Below are 20,434 nucleotides of genomic sequence, written 5' to 3'. Positions count from 1 at the left end.
ACCATCTGTTGACCAAATTAGGAACTTCCCCTTCCAAACCCATTACCATGCTCATCATGTTGCACTCCATTTTAGTGTAAACAACATTTATAAGCAGAGATGATTGTTTAATCTGGCTGCAGAGATTTTGTCACTCTCCAGTTCATTTCACAGCAATGTTTTGTTTATTATTAATTTGCATAACAATTACCTGCCTGTTGTTGAGCTCTTCTGATAAATATAGCAGCAGGAAGCAGAAGAAGAAATTGTTGGATCTCAAACAACTTCACGTAACTGATCATGTGCAACGTGTAGGCCTTACTCAGAGTTTCCTGCTCTCTGCACTTATCATGAATTATGTTGTTAATTATCTGGCTCATTTAGGATGTATTGGCACATGATGATGTTGGCACAGCCATTATGTATTACATAATTAGCAAAGTGACACAAGAGTCGCCTGCAGGGCTCCACTTTTTTGGCAAGTGGCTGACCAACGTGTTGTTATATCAGTAAGTGTAAAACAAGCTATATAGACACGAAGGTAAACAACATTGTTTTCACACCTAATACTGCAGACATGTCTGTATTTTATGAATGTATCTCTGTGGATGTATTTATTGATCTTACTTTTTTGTATGTGTGTTTTCTACTTGAACTTCTTTTCTAAAAATCCTCCAGTGAACAGTTCTATTCTATTCTATTAGAGTTTCACTACAATCACAAAACACTAGCACATCTGCTTCTTGTCAATACATGTAAGGTACAATTATAATGCTACTGTGATGTTCATATCAAATACACTAAACTAAACTCAGTTTAATGTAATAAGTCATTTCTCACAGCAGTGTATAAATCAGATATTATTTGATGATGGCCAAAATGTTATTGAAGGCGAATAAATGTTATTTTAATTGTTTTTTCAGACATTATTTAAATACATAATGTTCAGAGTCATTTACAAGTGAAAGCACAAATCTACATCAAACACTTACAGAAAGAAAACGAGTGTAAACACTTTGTGATTAATTACGATTAACACTTCATCTTATGTTTCTTTTTTTGTTTGAATAAATGTCATTATATGAAATAAGTTCAATGTCAGTTTAAGTCTGTTTCACAGCACTGCATAATGACCTAACCTTTTCGAGCATAGTATCTCCCAATTGACTCATTTGGGGTCTTGATCCAAATGATCTGCGGAGCCTCTGAGAACTGCCCCCGGACACTGGGAGGCTCCATGAATACCAGAGCAGTTTCACTGAGGCACAGAGAGAAAATAATGAGAGAGAGAGAGCCAACATATATTAAACCTGTCTGAATTATTGATTTTCAACTTGCAGAGCATTAAGTCTGAATCTTCTGGCTGATTTTCTCTTTATCTTGATACATCATTGCGGCATTAGGTTAGTCTTTAAAACACGTGTCACTATGAAACAGACCCAGATTACAAGGCTTTACTGTAGATCATTTGGAGCAGGTCTCATCATTTTGAATGTATCCATCAACCGTGGAAGAGTCGAGAGAAACATATTCTGGCAATATGTAGCATGCAAACTGAATGAAGTGAAATACCATTCGTATTGCTCAGATGAAAAAACACAACTTAAAATGCACAGAGGCAGCTGAGCAATGGACTCTTGTGGTTATGATGCTGCTTGAGGACAGCAGGAAGGAGTTATATTTCAACTTGAATTTGATCATCTTATTTATGTATTATGAAGGTGTCTGTGCTCAGTTAGGACAAATAAGGCAGTGAAATCATATAAACACTATATAATTATTAAATGTATAATAATTATATCAATTGTGCCCCCTTACCCCTCATTTGAACTCTTGTGCGTCATTGACACCCACAGTAGTCAGACATAATTCAAACACTGTTTCATTTTTCTTATAATTTCTCATGAGTTGAGTTTCCTGTCTGGGTTTCAGCTCAACATCTCTCATACCATTTGACATTTTAAAATGTATTTAGTTTGTTTCTTTTTGTTTCTTCTTTCTTGCAGGGTAAATCTTGACCCCCACAAGACTTTCAGTTTAAATAAAGGATAAACAGGCCAAAAGGTAAAACCACGGCCATTCACTTTTACTTACAGGCAATTATTTGTACAGGGCAAGTCCTGTCACTCATTTGGCATCTCAATAACTAAATACATGTGACTTCTGTTGTACACAACAAGGAGCAAAGTAATGTTAATGGTGAAATTGAAAAATAATCTAAAGCTGATGTTATTGACACCCCATTTACTTTTGAGTTGTATACTCATTAGATATAGCTGAAGTTATTTTTTGAGCATCAGTTTAATAGAAGGCAATTCTCTTACATTCACATACAAACACATAGTGAAGTGATCTGTTTTCAAAGGACATTCAAGTCTGGGTAAACACTCCCTTAACATGTCTCGTAACGCATTACACTAAATACTAATATTTCATAAATTACAAACATCATGCCAAACAGGAATGTATGAAAGTAAAAAGGGTTTCTTAATAAAGGTAAACAAAACCTTGTTTCAATTATGTCTGAGGTCATACTGATTGAGTCACATTAGAGACAGCATCATGTTAAACTGCATTAACTGCAGTAGGAAGGAATGAGTCCCGATTGATCCTCTTTAGCGTTTGAGCAATAGCCCGCAATCCAGACACATTAGTTTAAACTACCATCAAAGGATGCAACCAGAGACAGTATATAATATGTAACCAGAGCGGCACAGAGAGCCACTCGCCTTCATAAGCCCAGGCCTCACAGAGATTTCAGATAGCTGCGTCTGGATCAGGCCAGTAACGTCGTTGGCTGTTTCAGCTCCTCTCTCTTTTCTATTGCTCACTACAACTTCAATTTCTATTCTTTCAATATATATATTTATTATATATTTAACCTTTTCAATTACTTATCCTATTATTTTTCAAGTTACTTATATTTTCAAATGGTTAAGGCATTATTTTTTCTCACTCAAATAAAAAAAACTCTAAAGGACCTTGGGAAATGATACTCAACACAGATTGCATTGCACGTTTGTCTACTGATAGTATCTCGTTTTAGTTCGTACAATTCTATAAATTAACACTGAGAAAATGTGGGGACATACAAGAAGGTAACCCCAATGTTGCTGTTTGGGGTTCCTGGAGACCCTGCACCTTGAACAACTAAAACTGTGTTTGTGAAAAATGCTTATATAGATATTTAATTTAATTTGAATATGCTTGTTTCAGAAAATGATGCATTACTGTCGGATTTCTGTAGTTGTGTTACAGTGTTAAAACATTTTAAATAGTTCCCAAAGAGAGTCAGACATCGCTGAGGTCTATAACTGAGAGACATACGTCACTAAATAGGATAACATACCATACATTTCCATGTCCGGGAATGACTTTTTAGCAACAAATAGACACACTAGCACTTGCACATATACCATGTAGTTTATCAATATATGTGTTATATGGGGTAATAATAATACCTTATGGTTATTTTGGCATTTTTGTTTCCCACATTCATTAAACAAGCTCTGTTTGGGATTTTAAACCCTGACCACCTGGTTAATGAACTGCTTCCTATTTACTAATGCAGTGCAGCTCAAGGTTACAACCCAGGTTACAACACAGGAGTGGAGCCTTTCTAATGGTTACAGTGACCTCTTGTACAATGACTTCATGTACTTTACAAGAGTTTACTGTAGGTAAAAAATGAGAGTTTTTAACTGAAGTGATATATGGTGGTGTGAGGGATAATAAGAAGATAAAGAAAAGGGTAACACCCATTTGTTTCCACTTGATGTGTTGGGTGAAATAATTGATTGCGCAACAGTGACTTCTACTGGACGTTTGTATAATAAAACATTACAAAGATTTAAGGGTCAGTTTATCTAAATGGCAAATAATAAAAAAACAAATAATAATAATGGGTTTCATTTATAATGCACTTCATATCTGAGTTCAAATCCGAAGTGCTACAAGCAGTGAGCATGGAACAATATAAAACAGTACACAACACGGTAGAATTTAATAAAAAGCAGTAAAAACAAAACAAAATAAAGAAATTAAAGGGTAGTAATAAATAAAATAAAAGGAAGGAAAAAATGAATAAATACAAATCATACATGAAAGGTTATTAGCCCTATACTTTGCTGTTGTACTGGAGGTAAAGGCATAATTTTTATTATTCAACTTATGTCACGACACATTTGGGGACTGGGGCTTTTCGTTTTTTATCCACTTGGTAGCAATTGTATTTGTACTTTCTAAAAAGTTTGTTGTCAAAGGTTGCGATGCAAAATGGGATGAATTACAGCAGTCCATTAATTGTGGTCTGCAATAATCATATCAAGTCAAATCAAACTTTAATCAACTCAGGGGTTCGATGAAAGACATGCCAATAGCCACCTATAAAAAAGGACCATACAAAAAACAGTAGGCCTATTGATGTTTGTTCGGGGGGATGTAAGAAAAGTTTAGTTGCATTAATATACCTTCCTTATATACCAAATAAAGAACCTTGAACCTTAGGGGTTTCACTCAGATATTGAAAATCAGTTGCTGTAACTTGGGGTGATTTTATATGTATTTTTGTTACTGTTCGTCTTCGAATCCCTAAAAACACGTGTTATATGACAATGAAAAACGTATAATTAAAAAAAACACCTTTAATGCAAAACAACCCCTAAACTACCTCCTCTCTGCAGCATAATAGGATCGTCCACACACTGCAGCCTGGCCTTAACCACACCCCTTCTCATGTTGCAGCAAAACACTCGACAGCGTTTTTTTCCTTTAATTTCCCAGAATACACCTTGAAGTCCAGTGACGAAAGCACACAGATGAGAAACTCGACAGTTTGAAGAGCCGGATCTTTTGAATTTATTCTCTAGTGTACACATCTTTTATTAACTTAATGAATCATATAGTGGGTTTATATGTCTTGTATGCAACACAAACACTTTGACTAAGAATACGTCTGTATGTAAAACACTTAATATAAACTGTATTATGGTAAATAAAATGTAAAAGAATAGAATTTCTATGATTTAAAAAGACAACTGAAAGCATTGTTATGGCAAGCCAGTACATATTTGGGAATAAATAAAGGAATGTTTTAAAACATATAGCCTATATTACAAATGTTTAATTAAACATGTAACATTTACATTATTCTAATTTAATTATAGTCATATATTCAATAATGTAATTATTTATGCTTAATGAAGTGAATGAGGCAAAAACGTCATTTATAATAGTTATATTCAAATGTAAACATTTTCTTTTTTATTAGACTCTGGTACAAACTTCAAACTTTGCATGCATATAAACATTCAGCATTTAATATACGGTACTTAACAAATATGTTAACATTTTTGTATATTTATATATGAGTAGTTAGTTAATTTAGTTTGCAAAATAGCTGTGTTACAGTGGGGTTTCGGGTGGGTGGATCGTCTACGTAACGCCCATCAGCAGATGACAACAACAAAACAGACTGAGAGGGTGTTAGCGTAGTTAGCTAACTGAGATAAACAACTGGTGGTTTTGCCCGTCTGTTACATCATCTCGGCTGTAGTTTGTCAAATTGGATATATCTTTTACATCCATAAAGTTAATCCGTACAATCAGCCATGGATGACACATTATTTTTAATCTTGTGTAGTCTGGCTAACGGTAGCCAAGTGGCTTGCTAAACTAGGTCTATGTATACCAAGCTTAAACAGGTTAGCTAGCTAGCTCTGTTGCTAGCTTTTTAGCTAACCGTATCGCCTAGGAGAGGTGGAGACCAAGAACAGTGAGATGCGAGCAAAGTAAGGTAAGGACAACGAAATCATTAATTTAATTAATAAAAGGCAGAATGTCATCATTGTACCGATATAAGTATTCGCAGATGATGTTGGCTATTTTGGCTAATCTTATTACATTTGTCAAATTAATCGACGTTGGGAATCATACGCTAGCCTGACAGCTGTGTTAGCTAGTAGCCAGTTAGCTTCGTCTGCGGGTTGTTATTGGCCATGTAGCTGCTGGTTTGACACTGTAACCATGACTAACCGGAGGCCTCTAGGGTATATAAGTGTCCGTATTTTCACTCCTATTAACAGTAAACATTTGGACTCTAGTAACCCTTATTGATACAAGGTCTGCAGACGTGCACACAATTATTAACGGCGATGTGCTAACCAACATCCACTCATTGCCAGTGACTGGGATAGCAACTTAGCTGGTAAACATAAACAGTTAACGGTTGGTGGTTGGTAAGCGTTAACTCTGTTCTGTTATTTGTATAACTCGGTATTTTATCACCGTAGACGTCTCACCAGATAGACATCAGCACATGTCAACGATGTGCTTCTGTCTTGAATGTAAGCCTTTGTTTTGCAATAGACCAACATATTACGTGACTTCTTATTGGATGTTAAAACTTCACTGTTTTCAGTAACCAACGACATGGTGACTCAGCTAACTAAGCTAGTTGTTCAGTAGACACGAGATTGCATGTACCTTACACGTTTGGCGGAATATTACGACATTTTCTTTCGTGATTTGATGTTTAAAATATGTAAGGAAGGAGACTACGGTAATTATATCCTTAAACGTAATTATACACATATGTATAACAAAGGTATCAATCAACTTAGCGTTATCTCATTGTGGTTGGCAGCATCACGGCTCAGCAAAACTCATTAAATGGTAGCAAGGAAAACTTAATAGAAACTGTAAAGTAAAACAGGATTTTACAAGATATCTCATGTTTATGGTTTTTTTCACAGGTTGGCCTTGTATGACTAAATGAGCGAGATAGGCAAATGCGAAGAACTCTGGGAGATTCAACATGAAGTTGTATGTGTTCCAGGTCAACAATGGCAGCACATTGACATTTGACACTGATCTTGCTGTCCAAACGTAAGAGAGCATTTTACCAATATTAGTCAGAAATGGTGGTCAGTACGTCTTGACTGTTGTGACTTAAATCAATTATTCTTTTGTCTCAGTGTACTGGAGCTTAAACATGCCATCCAAGCCAAATATAAGATCGCAATCCAACATCAAGTCCTTGTTGTCAATGGAGGGGACTGTATGGCTGCAGAGAGGCGGGTCTGCAGTTACAGTGCTGGCACTGTAAGTGTATACAATTTTTAATTTATTACAGTTTGTTTTGTTTGCCTTAAAGATTTACAGGTTGCACATGTGAAAACCTGCCTGATTACTAATGTTTTTATGTTGATCTTTAGGAAACAAACCCTATATTCCTGTTCAACAAAGAGATGATCTTGTGTGACAGGGATCCAACGATCCCTAAGACCACCTTCTCGATTGAGAGTGAGATTCAGGTTAAGGTGGAAGAGTCTCTACTGATGCCAGCTGTCTTTCACACTGTTGCCTCACGAACACAACTTGCTCTGGTAGTTATTTATTTTATGAAGCTGCTCTGCAATGTTTGCCTGTCATGTGCACCACCTTTATGAGATAAACACATACAATCCTTGTATACAACCCTTTAACTATGGAATGCTCCTTACTTGACCTGACGTTGTTATTTGTTTTGCAGGAAATGTTTGAAGTTGCCAAGAAGCTTTGCTCTTTCTGTGAACGATTGGTTCATGATGAACACCTTCAACACCAAGGCTGGGCTGCCATCATGGCTAATCTGGACGATTGCACTCTGTCTTATCAGAAGTTGCTCGTGAAATTTGACACTTCATACGTAAATTATCAACATGACTTGGAACAAATTAAGGTTAAACTTTCAAAGTAAGTGTAAATTATATTTCATACTTTTATAATCTCATTCAACAGTGTTGAACTTCAAATACAAGTTTTCGCATTTGCTTAGAATTAACACTTGGTATTATATCAAAATCTTACTTCAATCAAAAGAAGGAAATGACAATTAATACATTCCAGTTATGGTTTATATCAGCTCAAAGGAAATGGGCGTGATGAACTATGTCTTGATGCACATTATTTTTCGATTGCAGGTTAGGGACATCAGTTTCTGTCATGGCGAGAATACCTCTGCTGGAATGTTTAACAAGACACAGTTACAAAGAGAGCATGGAGAAGTCCAGCTCAACCCCAGGAAAGGATTCAGATGAGACGGATGAAGAGAAATCCACAGAGTCTGTGCTCGGCCCAAATGATGCACAGCGGCCCCCCAAGCCATCAACATTCAACTCTGCTCCAAGTCAGCCAACTGGAGACCAGGAAACAAATGAAATGACTGACAGTGGTGGGCTTAGATCTGCGCTATTAGATGATGAGGATGACGACGATGATGATGATGATGATGATGGTGCAGAGCTTACCAACCCGTCATGCTTCAATGTCACACTATTAGACTGGATCAACGTGCAAGACCGACCCAATGATGTGGAATCTGTTGTGAGGAAATGCTTTGACTCCATCAATAGGGTGAGTCACAGATGTAGAAATGGACATGTCATCATAATAGTGTTATAAATGTGTCATTGTTAATTTTGTCTGAAAAAGTCCCACGTCTTTACTCAAATATTATTCCTTTCAGCTTGATCCACGGATAATTCAACCATTCCTGACAGATTGTCGTGACACAATTGCCAAGCTAGATAATCAAAACATGAAAACCATCAAGGGGCTCGAGGACAGGTTGTACGCTCTTGACCAAATGATTGCAAGCTGTAAGAAGTTGGTGAATGAACAGAAAGAACTCGCTCAGGTACGTAAACAGATAAACACTGTCAAATGACTCTGAGTTCGTCATTCGTCATCAATTTTGCTTCCATGTTATCTCTTGCAGGGATTTTTGGCCAACCAGAAGCGTGCTGAAAACCTGAAGGACACATCTGTTCTGCCTGACCTGTGTCTGAGTCACACCAACCAGCTGATGATCATGCTCAACAACCACAGGAAGCTGCTAGACATTAAGAAGAAGTGCACCACTGCCAAACAAGAACTTGCAAACAACCTTCAAGTCCGACTCAAGTAAAACCATAAACCACTTCCTCGATGTGTTTGTTTCATAGTTCAAAGATATATTCACATGTGCCTTTTGGATTGTTCTCTTTCATTGAACTGGTTTTAATCAAGAGTGCCATGTTTACAGCTTTAACGGTGCCTACGATTTTGCTTTAGATGGTGCTGTTACGTGATGCTTCATGCGGACCAGGATGCGGAGAAGCTTCAGGCTCTACTCAGACTTCTGACGGAGTTGATGGAAAGAGTGAGGGTGGTGGAGGCCCTCAGCACTGTGCCCCAGATGTACTGCTTGGCGGTGGTGGAGGTTGTCAGGAGAAAAATGTTTATGCGCCACTACAGAGAGGTTAGTGCTAAATGCCATTCAAAGAGGTGAGCTCTTTTGCATCACTGAATGTGTAGTTTTCTGGTGTGTTTTATGCTTTAATTGGTGATAATATGCGCCTGTGCTCACAAAATAAAATGGGATTGTGGTCCTGTATCTTTTTCATTGATGGAACTGGTCTCGACCTTTCTCATGAGACTTCCTATTTAGCGATAGGATGTGTGGTTGTTCAGGAGTTGCAATTTTGGTGGCCGCACCCATTGCATCAGCATAAGGCTAAAACGTTATCATCGGTTTGAAAATGTAGAAGCCTGCATATATTAAACTTTAATTGATCATGGCTGCTGTCCTTCCTCTTAGTATGGCTGTGGCTAAATCACAGTAAGAGTGGGAAACAGTTGGAAGCCAGTAATGCAATGTTGGGCTGTTTTGTTTTTTACTATAGTTGTCAGGTACATTAAGCTCGAGTCTTGAACAGATTCTCCTCGAGAGACCATACTGTACATATTTTTTGTATTGGTTGGGATATTTTTTTTGTACAATTTTAAACAGGAATAAAACTGAATAATCTGAATAATTTAACCTTGGAAGGGAACATTTCCTTATAACGGCTTAATTATATTCGAAAATACACATTTTTAAGTAGAGCTTGTCAAAAACAAGATTATTACATTGTTGTCTTAAAATCTTGTTTATCAATCTTTTCAGTGGGCTTATGCACTTGTCAAGGATGGGAAACGACTGTATGAGGCGGAGAAGTTCAAAAGGGAATCCTTTGGAAAACTCTTTAGTAAGTGTCTGTCGTTGTAGAGCACCGTTTGCTTTTGAAATGGCACATGAAATCCAACCAGCAGCAGAGTTTGATCTATTTACTCGTTTCCTTTCAGGGAAGTCTTTCCTCAGAAATCGTTTGTTCAGAGGACTCGACTCATGGCCTCCAACATCGTTTTGTGTAAGCTACAATCAAAGAGCATTTTCATCACTTTGGTATTCTCATGTATTTTATCCCCAGTATATTTTAATTTGTCTTTTCTTTTGCTTCCTTTTGTTTATAGACACGGAAGCCCAGAAGGTTTGACGACGAACTTCCAGACATCTCAGTTGATGACCTGCAGTACTTGAAATCATGTTGTCCTTCAGAAGTGCAGCCTTTCCTTCTGTGAGTCCAAAGACTTTATACTGAACCTTGTCAGTGATCTAACGCTACTAGAACTATCTTAAAGGTCCCATGTCATGGCCATTTCTACTTCGACAGTAATCTACTATCATAATTCCATAGTTAAGGTCTACTAAAATAGATTTATATTGTGCAATTTTCCAAACTCACGTTGGTTTCTTATACAGCATCTCTGTATAGTATGTGTATTCACTCTCTGTCCTAAACGGCTTGTTGGAGCTCCTGCCCCCCCCCCCCCCTCCCTATGAGCCCAGTGGCCGTCTGCGAGACACAGCGAAACCCAGCCCGAGCACACACACACACACACATAGACTCCCAGCCTTGCCGCATCCCGCCGTCTCAGGGAGGAGAAATCGGCGGAGCTGCAGCTGAGAAAAGATTGAGTGTGTGTGTGAGGAAGTCCGCGGATTGGTCCATTTCGACCAATCCGCCATTTGGGGGACCAATCCGCTGACTTAACATAACGGCTCTGCGGACGTTACGTCACTGTACCCAGGAAGAAAAAGAGAAATCTCCAACGAGGCGTTCAGGGGCAGCACAGACAGGTCTTTTCTGTTTTAGAGTTGTACTCGCTACAGGGTGTACTTTGAGGGTTTGTGACTGCAGACCGTTTACATGCAGGAAAAGCTACTTAACACACAAGGGGACGGGTAATAACCTGAAAAGCATGACATGGGACCTTTAAGACAACAAATTAAAACGTACATTTGTAAGTTTGTGTCCATATTTTAATCACATTCATTTGGTTGGATTCCATTCATGCATATGTTTTCTGTAGATTAATCTCTAACCTTTTTGTAATCCCTAATTTAACAGTTTTTCCTCCAGGGTTCCCACAATGTGTGACTTTGAACCCTTAAATCGGCACGTAGAGACGCTTCACCAGCTGGTCAAAGCGGCACAGAGTGTGGATGAGATGTCTCAAACTATTACTGACCTGCTAAATGAACAACGGGTAAAAACAGCTTCATCAGCAAACTTAATCTGTGTTTACTCTGTGAATAGAACTTTAGATAGGCCGGTCGTGTTCTTCGACATGGCGTTATTTATTTGTGGTTTGTATTTCCTTTCTGTCCCTATGTCTTCATCTTCCCTGTCTTTGCAGACATCCTACAGCCAGAGATCATCTGTGTTGACCCCGCAGTCTGGAAGCATGCCGGGGTCGTCCACATCAAGATCCCCCAAAACCCCTTCCTCTCTTGACCTTCAGGGCCCCAGCTGCCAGCCCCTACATGTTCCCATCCCAGCTCCTCTGGAGGACTTGTCCCCAGACAGCATCGATGCGCAAACATTTGACTTTGAAACCATTGGCCACCCGAACATGGACCCCGTCCTGCAGCAGGGCTCCCTCGACTTGGACTCTCTAGTAGAGAGCCCCGAATCTGACTTCATGTCCGCTGTCAACGAGTTTGTGATCGAAGAGAACTTGACCTCTCCAAACCCAACCAGTGACCCGACCAGTCCTGAGATGATGGGGGAGTCGCTGTACTCTTCAGTCATCAATGCTATCGACAACAAGCGTATGCAGGACACCACGATACTGGAGAGGGAGAACTCGAGGATCGTGGTCCTCAAACAAGAGATTGACAAGTACCGATCCGCTGCAGAAGAGTCCCATTCCAACTTTAGAAGTGTAAAGGATGACCTCCATCACTTGAGAGGCGTGGTTTTAAAGGAACAGCAGGACTTTGGTTTTGTTTTGATCAATATGTCCACAGAGGTGCGCAACATTGTGGACAACATCTGTGAGATCCACAAACTGGAGCTAAAGGAGCGGCACGAGAGCGAGCTTCTCTCCCTGAGACGAGAGCTCGGGAAGCAGGTTCAGACCCTGACGGAGGAAAACCAAGTGAACCAGAACATTGTCAGAGATGTCCAGCACGCCATGCTGGAGCTGGAAGGGCGTATGGAGCGCAAAGAGAAAGAACTCACTCGGCTCGAGAATGAGAAAGAGCGATGGGTTGAGACGGAGGGCAATCGGACGGGGAGGATCGAAAACCTGGAGCAGATGATCGCGGAGCAAATCGAGGAGATCAAGACGCTGTCGGCTTCGAAAGAGTCTCTGACCAGCCAGCTGGAGAATCTGCACTTTGAGATTGAGCGGAGCCAGCAGAAGATCCGGCACGAGTTGGAAGTGGTTGAGCAGTCCCATTTAAAGGAGATGGAGGACAACATGAAGCAGGAACATGCAGACACACTGGAGACCCTTACCCAGGTTAACCAGGGGGCTCTGAAACACCTGGCTGCTGAACACAGTGCAAAGTTAAGCGAGGCTGCTGATCGTCATGCGACTGCACTTAAAGAGAAGGAACACCAAATGAAGGACCTGGAGGCTCGTGTTACCGAGCTCGCAGAACTCCGCTGCAAAGTCGAGGTGGAGCTCGCCCTCAAAGAGTCGGAGACAGAGGAGCAGAGGCTCTTATTCGAGGAGACCAAGACGCAGCAGGCTGAGACTGTGAAGTCCCAGGTCGACGCGGCAACTACGGTCCTCAGTGAAGAGCTGGCAGCCATAACACAACAGCTTCATGTAAACAATGAGCAGCATGAGGTGGGCCTAGCAGAGCTGCGGGGCATGCTGAGGGATGAGAAGGACCACTGCATCGCCGAGCTGGTGGACAGACACGACGAGGAGATCATCTGCGTTCGCAACGAGCTCGCCTCCCTGCAGCGCCACACCCAGGAAGCTGAGAAGAGCCACGCCGAGCAGCAACAGGAACTCGAGCAGCAAGCGGCTGCTCTGAGTGAAGAGCAAGAGCAGCGGGCCAGGAGTTTCCAGGACCAGGAGCAAGAGCTGAGGACTGTTATCGGCGATCTGCAGGCGGAAAACAAGCGGCTGTCCGAACAACTAGAGCAAGTCAGACGAGCAATGGAGAAAGATTTGGAAAGGGAACAGGCCTCTGAGGTTCAGTCACAAGATGCCTTTAAAGATATCGAGCGGCAGAAGGAGGAAATGGAGAAGAGACTGAGGGAGGAAATAAAACAGCTGGAGGCTGAGCTGCATGAGATGCAATGCTCAAGAAGGTACATGTTTGACTCCACCCCACATGTATAAATAAAGTGACAACTGAATGTAGTTTGGATTAGTGAAATCCCCTTGCATTTCAAATGACACAAACATGCGAGGTTAGATGAGTAAACAATCGTATTTGCTGCTGATTAAGAGTAAACTTAATTCTCTTTGCTTGCTTGTCCAAATAATATAAATCCCTTTATTCTTTTGTTGTGCTCCCTTCAGTAATGAAGGGATGCCGCTGCAGGCTGAGGCCCCCGCAGATACCGGGGCCCCTCTGTCTCTGGACTCTGCTCTGCAGGAGCGGCTGCAGCAGGAGAGGGCCTCCCTGCTGTCTCAGATGGAGCTCCTGGAGAAGAGGAAGAATGAGGAGATGCAGAACCTCAAGACATCACTAATCGCTGAGCAGCAGGTCTGTGCTTTTCTCAGATAATGTCTTTGTCTAAAAAGAAGTGCACTGGTAGCTAAATATGTATCTATAGATCACCTTTTAGCTCCTTTCAAGCAGTGCCTGATCACCGGCATACACAGTGAGGATTGACATTGTAATACAGTATAGAAGTGAGTACTTAAATGTTTAATAGACATTACACTCAGCCACTTCAATTCAAGTTTTCCATTACACATCAACAGGTCAATATTCCATTCATTGGAGTCCTCCTCGTCTTGGTCGGTCTGATTTCTTTACGCAGATCCACCAGGGGCAGCAGAATTAGTTTAGTTACTTTTCTCAAATTGCTCACTTGCTCTTATCCAGCCAAAAGTGTTATGTTTCGTCACTTAGTTACTAAGGTCGTTGGCCCCTAATCTATTTGTTGTTTTGTCCGTCTGACTGGTTGTCTGACTGCCTTTTGTTTTGCCCCTGTTCTTCTTTGTAAAGCGACCTTGGGTCTCATGAAAGGCGCTAAATAAATCCAAGCTATTATTATGACTTATTGTTTACAAAGAGCTCTCTGAAGCGCTGTTATGGTGGCTTTAGAGTTCTCTCCGTTACCCCTTCACAGCTGAAGCTGAGAAGAGTTTTGTTTCGTCAACACATTACACAATCAAGGCGTGATAACTGTATTTTGGAATAACAATTGAGCCCACATAATTACATTTGAGATGTGTTCATGTTTTGTTACTGGGTTTAATAAATGGTGAAGGGATCAGACATGGAACAGTATAACAAAAAAATCTATAAAAATCAACAAAACAATTGTAACTCCAATGGCTGCCAGCTGATCGGCATTGATAGCAATTACAAAACATCCCCCATCATTACGCTGAACTCCCTGTAGTAACAACAACGCCTGTTCGCCTTAAAGCTCTGAATGTGTTTTTGTTTTGTTTTGTCAGACGAACTTCAACACCGTCCTAACCCGAGAGAAGCTGAAGAAGGAGCAGATTATACATGATCTCACAGAGCAGTTAAATAAAGTTACCCAACAGCAGGAGAAGGACAAAGGTGAGTGCCGTACAAACTGAGCGCTTTGAGGGGAGGGGCATCTTCTGCTTTAGTTTTTTTTCCTTTAATGATATAAACTGTCCCTACAGAGAGGCGAAGTCCCGCCCATCTACTTCCTCCCCATGGGACCTTATTTCGGAAAAAATAATGTATTTAAGTCAATGGGGAGAGAAAACGTATCTTTCGATCCCGTTTGAATTGTGCCACGAATTACACATATGATGTTTGTCAATCTTAAAAAATCATTTCCATGTTAAAAAAGTCACAGTTTGTCGTAGTTGAAATATAAGACTATGAAAAATACGCAACTAGAAAGACTACAAATCCCAGAATCCCGGTCCCGCATGCTGGCTCTTACGGAACCAACTCACTCCCCTTGTGTGTGTGTACAGCTCTCAACATGCCCAGACTTGGAGTGATTTTCACCTCTTTTAATGCTTTCCGCCTCATTCTGAAAGAAAGAAGCTAAATGTGGCAACGTGACGGCCGTCTTGGTGTGTGGTGCGAGACGGGAGATGTAGTTCATTGAGCGGTTTCACACAAAAAAAGTGTTGCTTCACAGTTTTACGACACATTTTTCTTTTTTTGACTTCCAAAATTATCTTTTAAATTGACAATCATCAAATGTGTAATTCGTGGCACAATTCAAACGGGATCGAAAGATAACTTTTCTCTCGCCATTGACTTCAATACATACTTTTTCCGAAATAAGGTCCCATGGAGGTCCCCGGAAAGGGAGGGACTTGGCCTCTCTACTTACTGCCAATAATTAGCAACAGCCATTTTCCCTGGTTTTATGCTATGTATGCAGTCAATTCTCACTTATTCAACCGTTTGCAGCTCTGATAGAGAAGCTCTCCGAGGACCGAGCTAGTGTCATGCAGGAGAAGAAACACTTGGAGGAGGAGCTCAACCGAATGCGCAGCACGACCATGGTCTCCTCGGCCTTCTTCACCCCTCACCCCTCAGCTCTGGAGACCCGAGAGGCAGGAGCTGCAGCTCGAGCTCTGCCTCTGGCTTTCTCCTCTGAGCCGCAGTCTGAAAGTGACAGACTGGCCTCAGTGGCGGCCATCGGAGAGGACGAACAGATAGATTCCGCGGTGGAAGCCAGCATGGTGACCGTCCAGTAAGCATCTTTACTCCAATAAACATTACGTCAGATACATTGTTGGATTGTGCTTCCTCCTGTTCCATGTTTACACACCAGAAGAAAAGTAAAGGCAGCACATGCACATGCTTTGCCTTGACCTCATTAATGGCTGTGTTTTATGGGGGGGGTCAGAGAGTTTTTCATAGTTCACTGAGTACAATCTGTGTAGAGGAGAACCACACAATTGTCCCTTGTTTCTTGTTTACATGAGGTTCAAGAGCTTACTGCAGAAAGGCGACTGTAGTGAGTGTAAACAGTTTCAATCTAATGCTATGATGCCATCACTGACAGAACAAGGTATTTGTGTTCTTGAAGAAGGATTCAAAGATTGTTGAGTTTTATAAATGGATGGACAGGAAGGACATTTGACAGTGTGAAGAAGGCAGGCTAGGAACAGACAGAGTAAGTTTTCCATTCATTACTTATATAATAATACAAGACCAGAAATGAGAACCCACGCGTAACATTTTCCGTAGGACCTTGATCAATAATCTTGTTTTCTTCCTTGTAGTGATAACATCCTGATGACAGAGGAGAAACAGCGCATCCTCTTACTGGAGAGGGTAAATATACTCCGTGCATCTTAGAGACTGGATGTTTCCGGGTGTTTCTTCTCTCTTTAATCAATCTGATATATGTTTCAGACTTTACACATGAAGGAAGAAGAAAACAAGCGCCTCAGTCAAAGACTGGTCAGTCATTTATTGTCTCTGTGTTATGTCACAGCTGCTCCACTAGGTGGCAGTAGCATCAAAGAGTAAAATCCTGACCCAGGCCAAAGAGCTCATTGAAGGAAAAATAACAGCTAGTGTCATTAGTCATTGTAGAGAAATACATTTTAATTAAACAAAACTAAATACAGTAATGTTAAGTTCAAATGTTAAACATATTTAAAGTTGATATATACTTGCAAATTATTTAAATGTTCCCAGACTTTGTGTGATTCTCAAAGGATGATAACACTCAGTAGAATGCTGTTAATTGGGCTAAAGTGCTAATGCTTATTACTAAGTCTATTTCTTGAAAATACCCAACATGACAAATGTTTAGAAGTCATCTCTAGCCAGTGTTAACCCTTCAGTGTAACGTTGCCTTAATCCTTTTTCTTTGTAGATGTCTCAAAGCATGTCGTCTGTGTCGTCACGGCATTCAGACAAAATCGCCATCAGAGAGTAAGTGAATATAATTAAAAAACACACACATGGCCTTGTGTGATTTCTGCCTTTTATTGTTTTGAGCTGAAACTCTGACCATCATTACATGCGGTGTAATTAAACACATTACTGTATAATTATGTTAATGTGTTTTGTGTTACCAGTTTGCAGAAGTCGTGTCATCATCCCTTTGTGCCTTTGTGTGTCTTTTTGTTCAGTTTCCAGGTAGGCGATTTGGTTCTGATCATCCTGGATGAAAGGCATGACAACTACGTGCTGTTCACCGTCGGCCCCACCCTCTACTTCCTCCACTCAGAATCTCTCACTGCACTGGACCTCAAGCCAGGTCAGCTACACCCACATGGATTTTTTTTATTAATTAACTAATCAAATAAATATGTGAGAGATGTTGATTAGATTTCATGTATCAGGCATCTTTTTATTTCTAACAATGATACTGTATTTACAAAAGGTTAATGATTTTGCTATATTTTCTTTATACACTTTATGAAACACATAAAAGCCTTTTTATTGTTGTTGACTGTGTATACATATATTTAACACCTCCATTGATTTGTCGTCTAGCATCAGGGACTACAAGACGGCCGTGGGTTCTTGGAAAGGTGATGGAGAAGGAATATTGCCAGGCGAAAAAGGTACTGAAGTTACCAGGGGCAAGGGGTTTTTCTTGTTTTTAAATTAATATTTAAGAACCAATGCACACATATACATACACAGTTGTCTTGGATATCCGTTTTTTGTGGACATTTCAACACTGGTTTTAGATGAATTTATTTGAATTGATCTGGATCAGTTATTCTGTTATATTCATGTTAACACGTTTTGAACCTGACAAAGCTTTCTTTCCTTGTCTCCTTTCCTTCACCAGGCCCAGAACAGGTTCAAGGTTCCTTTAGGAACCAAGTTCTACAGAGTGAAAGCTGTTCCATGGAACAGAAAAGTATAATAGCAAAGTAATGAGCTAAAATGTATATTTATATTGCTTCATTTAACAGAAACTTCACGTCATCATCCATAACTTGAAAATCGAAAGACCTTAAAAACGGACATCATTCAAGAAGATCATCATGATATTATCAGTTTCAGTTCCAAGTCCCACCTGCTACCACCTTTGTTTTCTTTAAACCCAGATTTGTTATTGTGGACCAAATGCTATTAACTTTATCAGGGCAAGGCCCTTTACACGGTGGCATTTTGCCATTTGACCTGTGTGTAAAATCGAACAAAATTTGGATGTTAAATATTAGTTCTCATTATCAGCATTTGTCCTTTTGTGGAAAAATACTGTCATTATCAAGATCATAAAATAAAAAAATACATTTATTATAAATGTTTATGGAGGAATGTTCATGGCATGCATATTGATATATTTTCTTTGATTTACTTATCCAGATAAATGTTGTAGTTGGAAATGTAGTTAATGCTGTTTGTTACTCACCAAGCAGTGTGGCCCTCTGTCGATACTGAAATGTACATTATGGCTGATGCAGACAGTCGTCTTTGCAATCCTCAAAATGCACTTTCAAAAACAAATGCTTTAGTTGATTTGAAAAGGGAAGTTAATTGAGCTGTCAGAACTAAGTCAATATATCAGCACAAACTTCTCTCTATCATAGAATATGGATATGTAGAAAGAAACACTTTGTGACCGTTTCATTATCAGGAGACATTGTACATTACCCATTAAAAACACATGTAACAATAAATGACTGTATTGTAAAAGATAGAGTTTTGAAACAATAAAGGATTGATCCCAAACATATTTTGCTGTTTCTATCATGGACCATTATTTGTGTTTTATATTTATGAATTATATGTGATGCTTAATAATAAGGCTATTGAACTAACCCTTATAATAATTAGGGTGTGAAAATATATTCCCGGCTCATGGACAAAAACTGATTTATTACACCAGCAGACATTTTCTAATTTTCATGAAAAGCTGCCCGTATTAATTAATGAGGAATATTTTTTTAGACCTTGTTTTTAAATAAGAAAATAGTGACTTTTAGTACATATAAGATGAATAGCTTTTTTAATTATGCTTTTAAAATGTTCTAGGGGATTCAGGAATCAATGTGGAATAGCACAGTATAGTGTATTCATTTGATTTAGCATTTTTGCTTTTGTGGAAACATTAATGTTGGCACGCTGCTGCAGGAAACAGACTTCAAAAAGGCTTCAAATCGGGGCCCAAGAACGATGCGGCCCTCATGGAGAAGGAAGCCCACCAACATCACTTTCCCAGTTCACAGCGGGGAGCATAGCAGCTCTCTGCCGAGCACTCTCTACCATGTGGGTCTAGGGGTGTTTTAACAATGTTTAGCTCTATTTTCTCCATTTAGCATAAGCCTGTTGTCACATTTGGATGGCTCCTTCATAAATTGATGGTGTGATTCCTACAATTTCGGGACAGGCCTGAATGACAAAATATGCAACACAACATTCGATACCGAGGTGGCTGGCAAGCACCAACCATGTGCACTGGACAGGCTCTTAGTGTAAATGTTTACAACCCCCCACTGAGCTCAGTGCTGCTGGGAGTCACTCTCATCAGGCTGAATGGGATTTAACATTGCCATGTGTAGTCTCTAGCTAGTTCCACCATTATAACTGCCTTTGACTCGCTGTCAAAGTCCTTTTTTATAACACCTGAACACTTATCTTTTGTACTGTCTCATAATATTAGCTGTTGGAAGGGAGTGTGCATAGTTATTTAAAATGTGGAATGCATCTTTGCAGTATTTATTTAAACAGGAATTTATGATAATAAAACCAGAAAGGAAATAACACTTTTATTGTAAAAACCCTACATGTCACAAACCTCTGTTAAGAGTGTTTACTAATAAATAATAGTGCTGCTTTTATGTACAACTTTTAAAAGCTTACTTGATGGAAATGAGAACAAATTCAATATAAAGTCATAAAAATTCAGAAGACATGTTACATTTGTAAAATATACAAAATACATAAAAGCCCTATATGTAGATTTGACCATATGCCACACACCTACATAGACGCAAGAACATATATTACGCATTAAATTACATTTTAAAAAGCCTTTACATACACATCTTTTTTCACATGTGATTTAAAAGAGGATACTATTTAAGTTGAGGAATCATTGTTTTAAAACCTGTTGTATAACAATGAGAAATGTAATGTGCACCTCTCATCTGCAGACTGTAAACTGTATCTATTGCACACATGATTGTATACTTAATACTGAAGTGATGT

At 39.7% G+C, this 20,434-nt stretch overlaps 1 protein-coding gene across 5 annotated transcripts; it reads left to right on the top strand.

The window, feature by feature from the left end:
* Positions 1-5,363: 5,363 nt before the first annotated feature.
* On the top strand, positions 5,364-18,959 carry rb1cc1 (RB1-inducible coiled-coil 1). 5 transcript variants are annotated; one of them, XM_034103852.2, is made up of 23 exons: positions 5,364-5,768; positions 6,732-6,864; positions 6,954-7,080; positions 7,194-7,364; positions 7,511-7,713; positions 7,941-8,373; positions 8,486-8,656; positions 8,738-8,922; positions 9,073-9,259; positions 9,947-10,028; positions 10,126-10,190; positions 10,294-10,397; positions 11,232-11,370; positions 11,521-13,436; positions 13,651-13,837; positions 14,764-14,872; positions 15,713-15,998; positions 16,534-16,585; positions 16,667-16,714; positions 17,136-17,194; positions 17,395-17,522; positions 17,762-17,832; positions 18,066-18,959. In XM_034103852.2, the coding sequence occupies exons 2-23, from the start codon at positions 6,794-6,796 to the stop codon at positions 18,141-18,143; spliced, it is 4,872 nt and encodes a 1,623-aa protein (XP_033959743.1). In that variant the 5' UTR covers positions 5,364-5,768; positions 6,732-6,793; the 3' UTR covers positions 18,144-18,959. The 5 variants fall into 5 exon arrangements, with proteins under 5 accessions (XP_033959743.1, XP_033959742.1, XP_033959746.1 ...); XM_034103851.2 differs by having other exon boundaries at positions 5,364-5,773; XM_034103854.2 differs by lacking the exon at positions 5,364-5,768 and adding an exon at positions 6,257-6,323.
* The last annotated feature ends 1,475 nt before the right edge of the window (positions 18,960-20,434 follow it).

The sequence above is a fragment of the Pseudochaenichthys georgianus genome, chromosome 17, assembly GCF_902827115.2.
Source record: "Pseudochaenichthys georgianus chromosome 17, fPseGeo1.2, whole genome shotgun sequence".
Classification (NCBI taxonomy): Eukaryota; Metazoa; Chordata; class Actinopteri; order Perciformes; family Channichthyidae; genus Pseudochaenichthys; species Pseudochaenichthys georgianus.
This window is presented reverse-complemented; position numbering and strand designations above follow the sequence as displayed.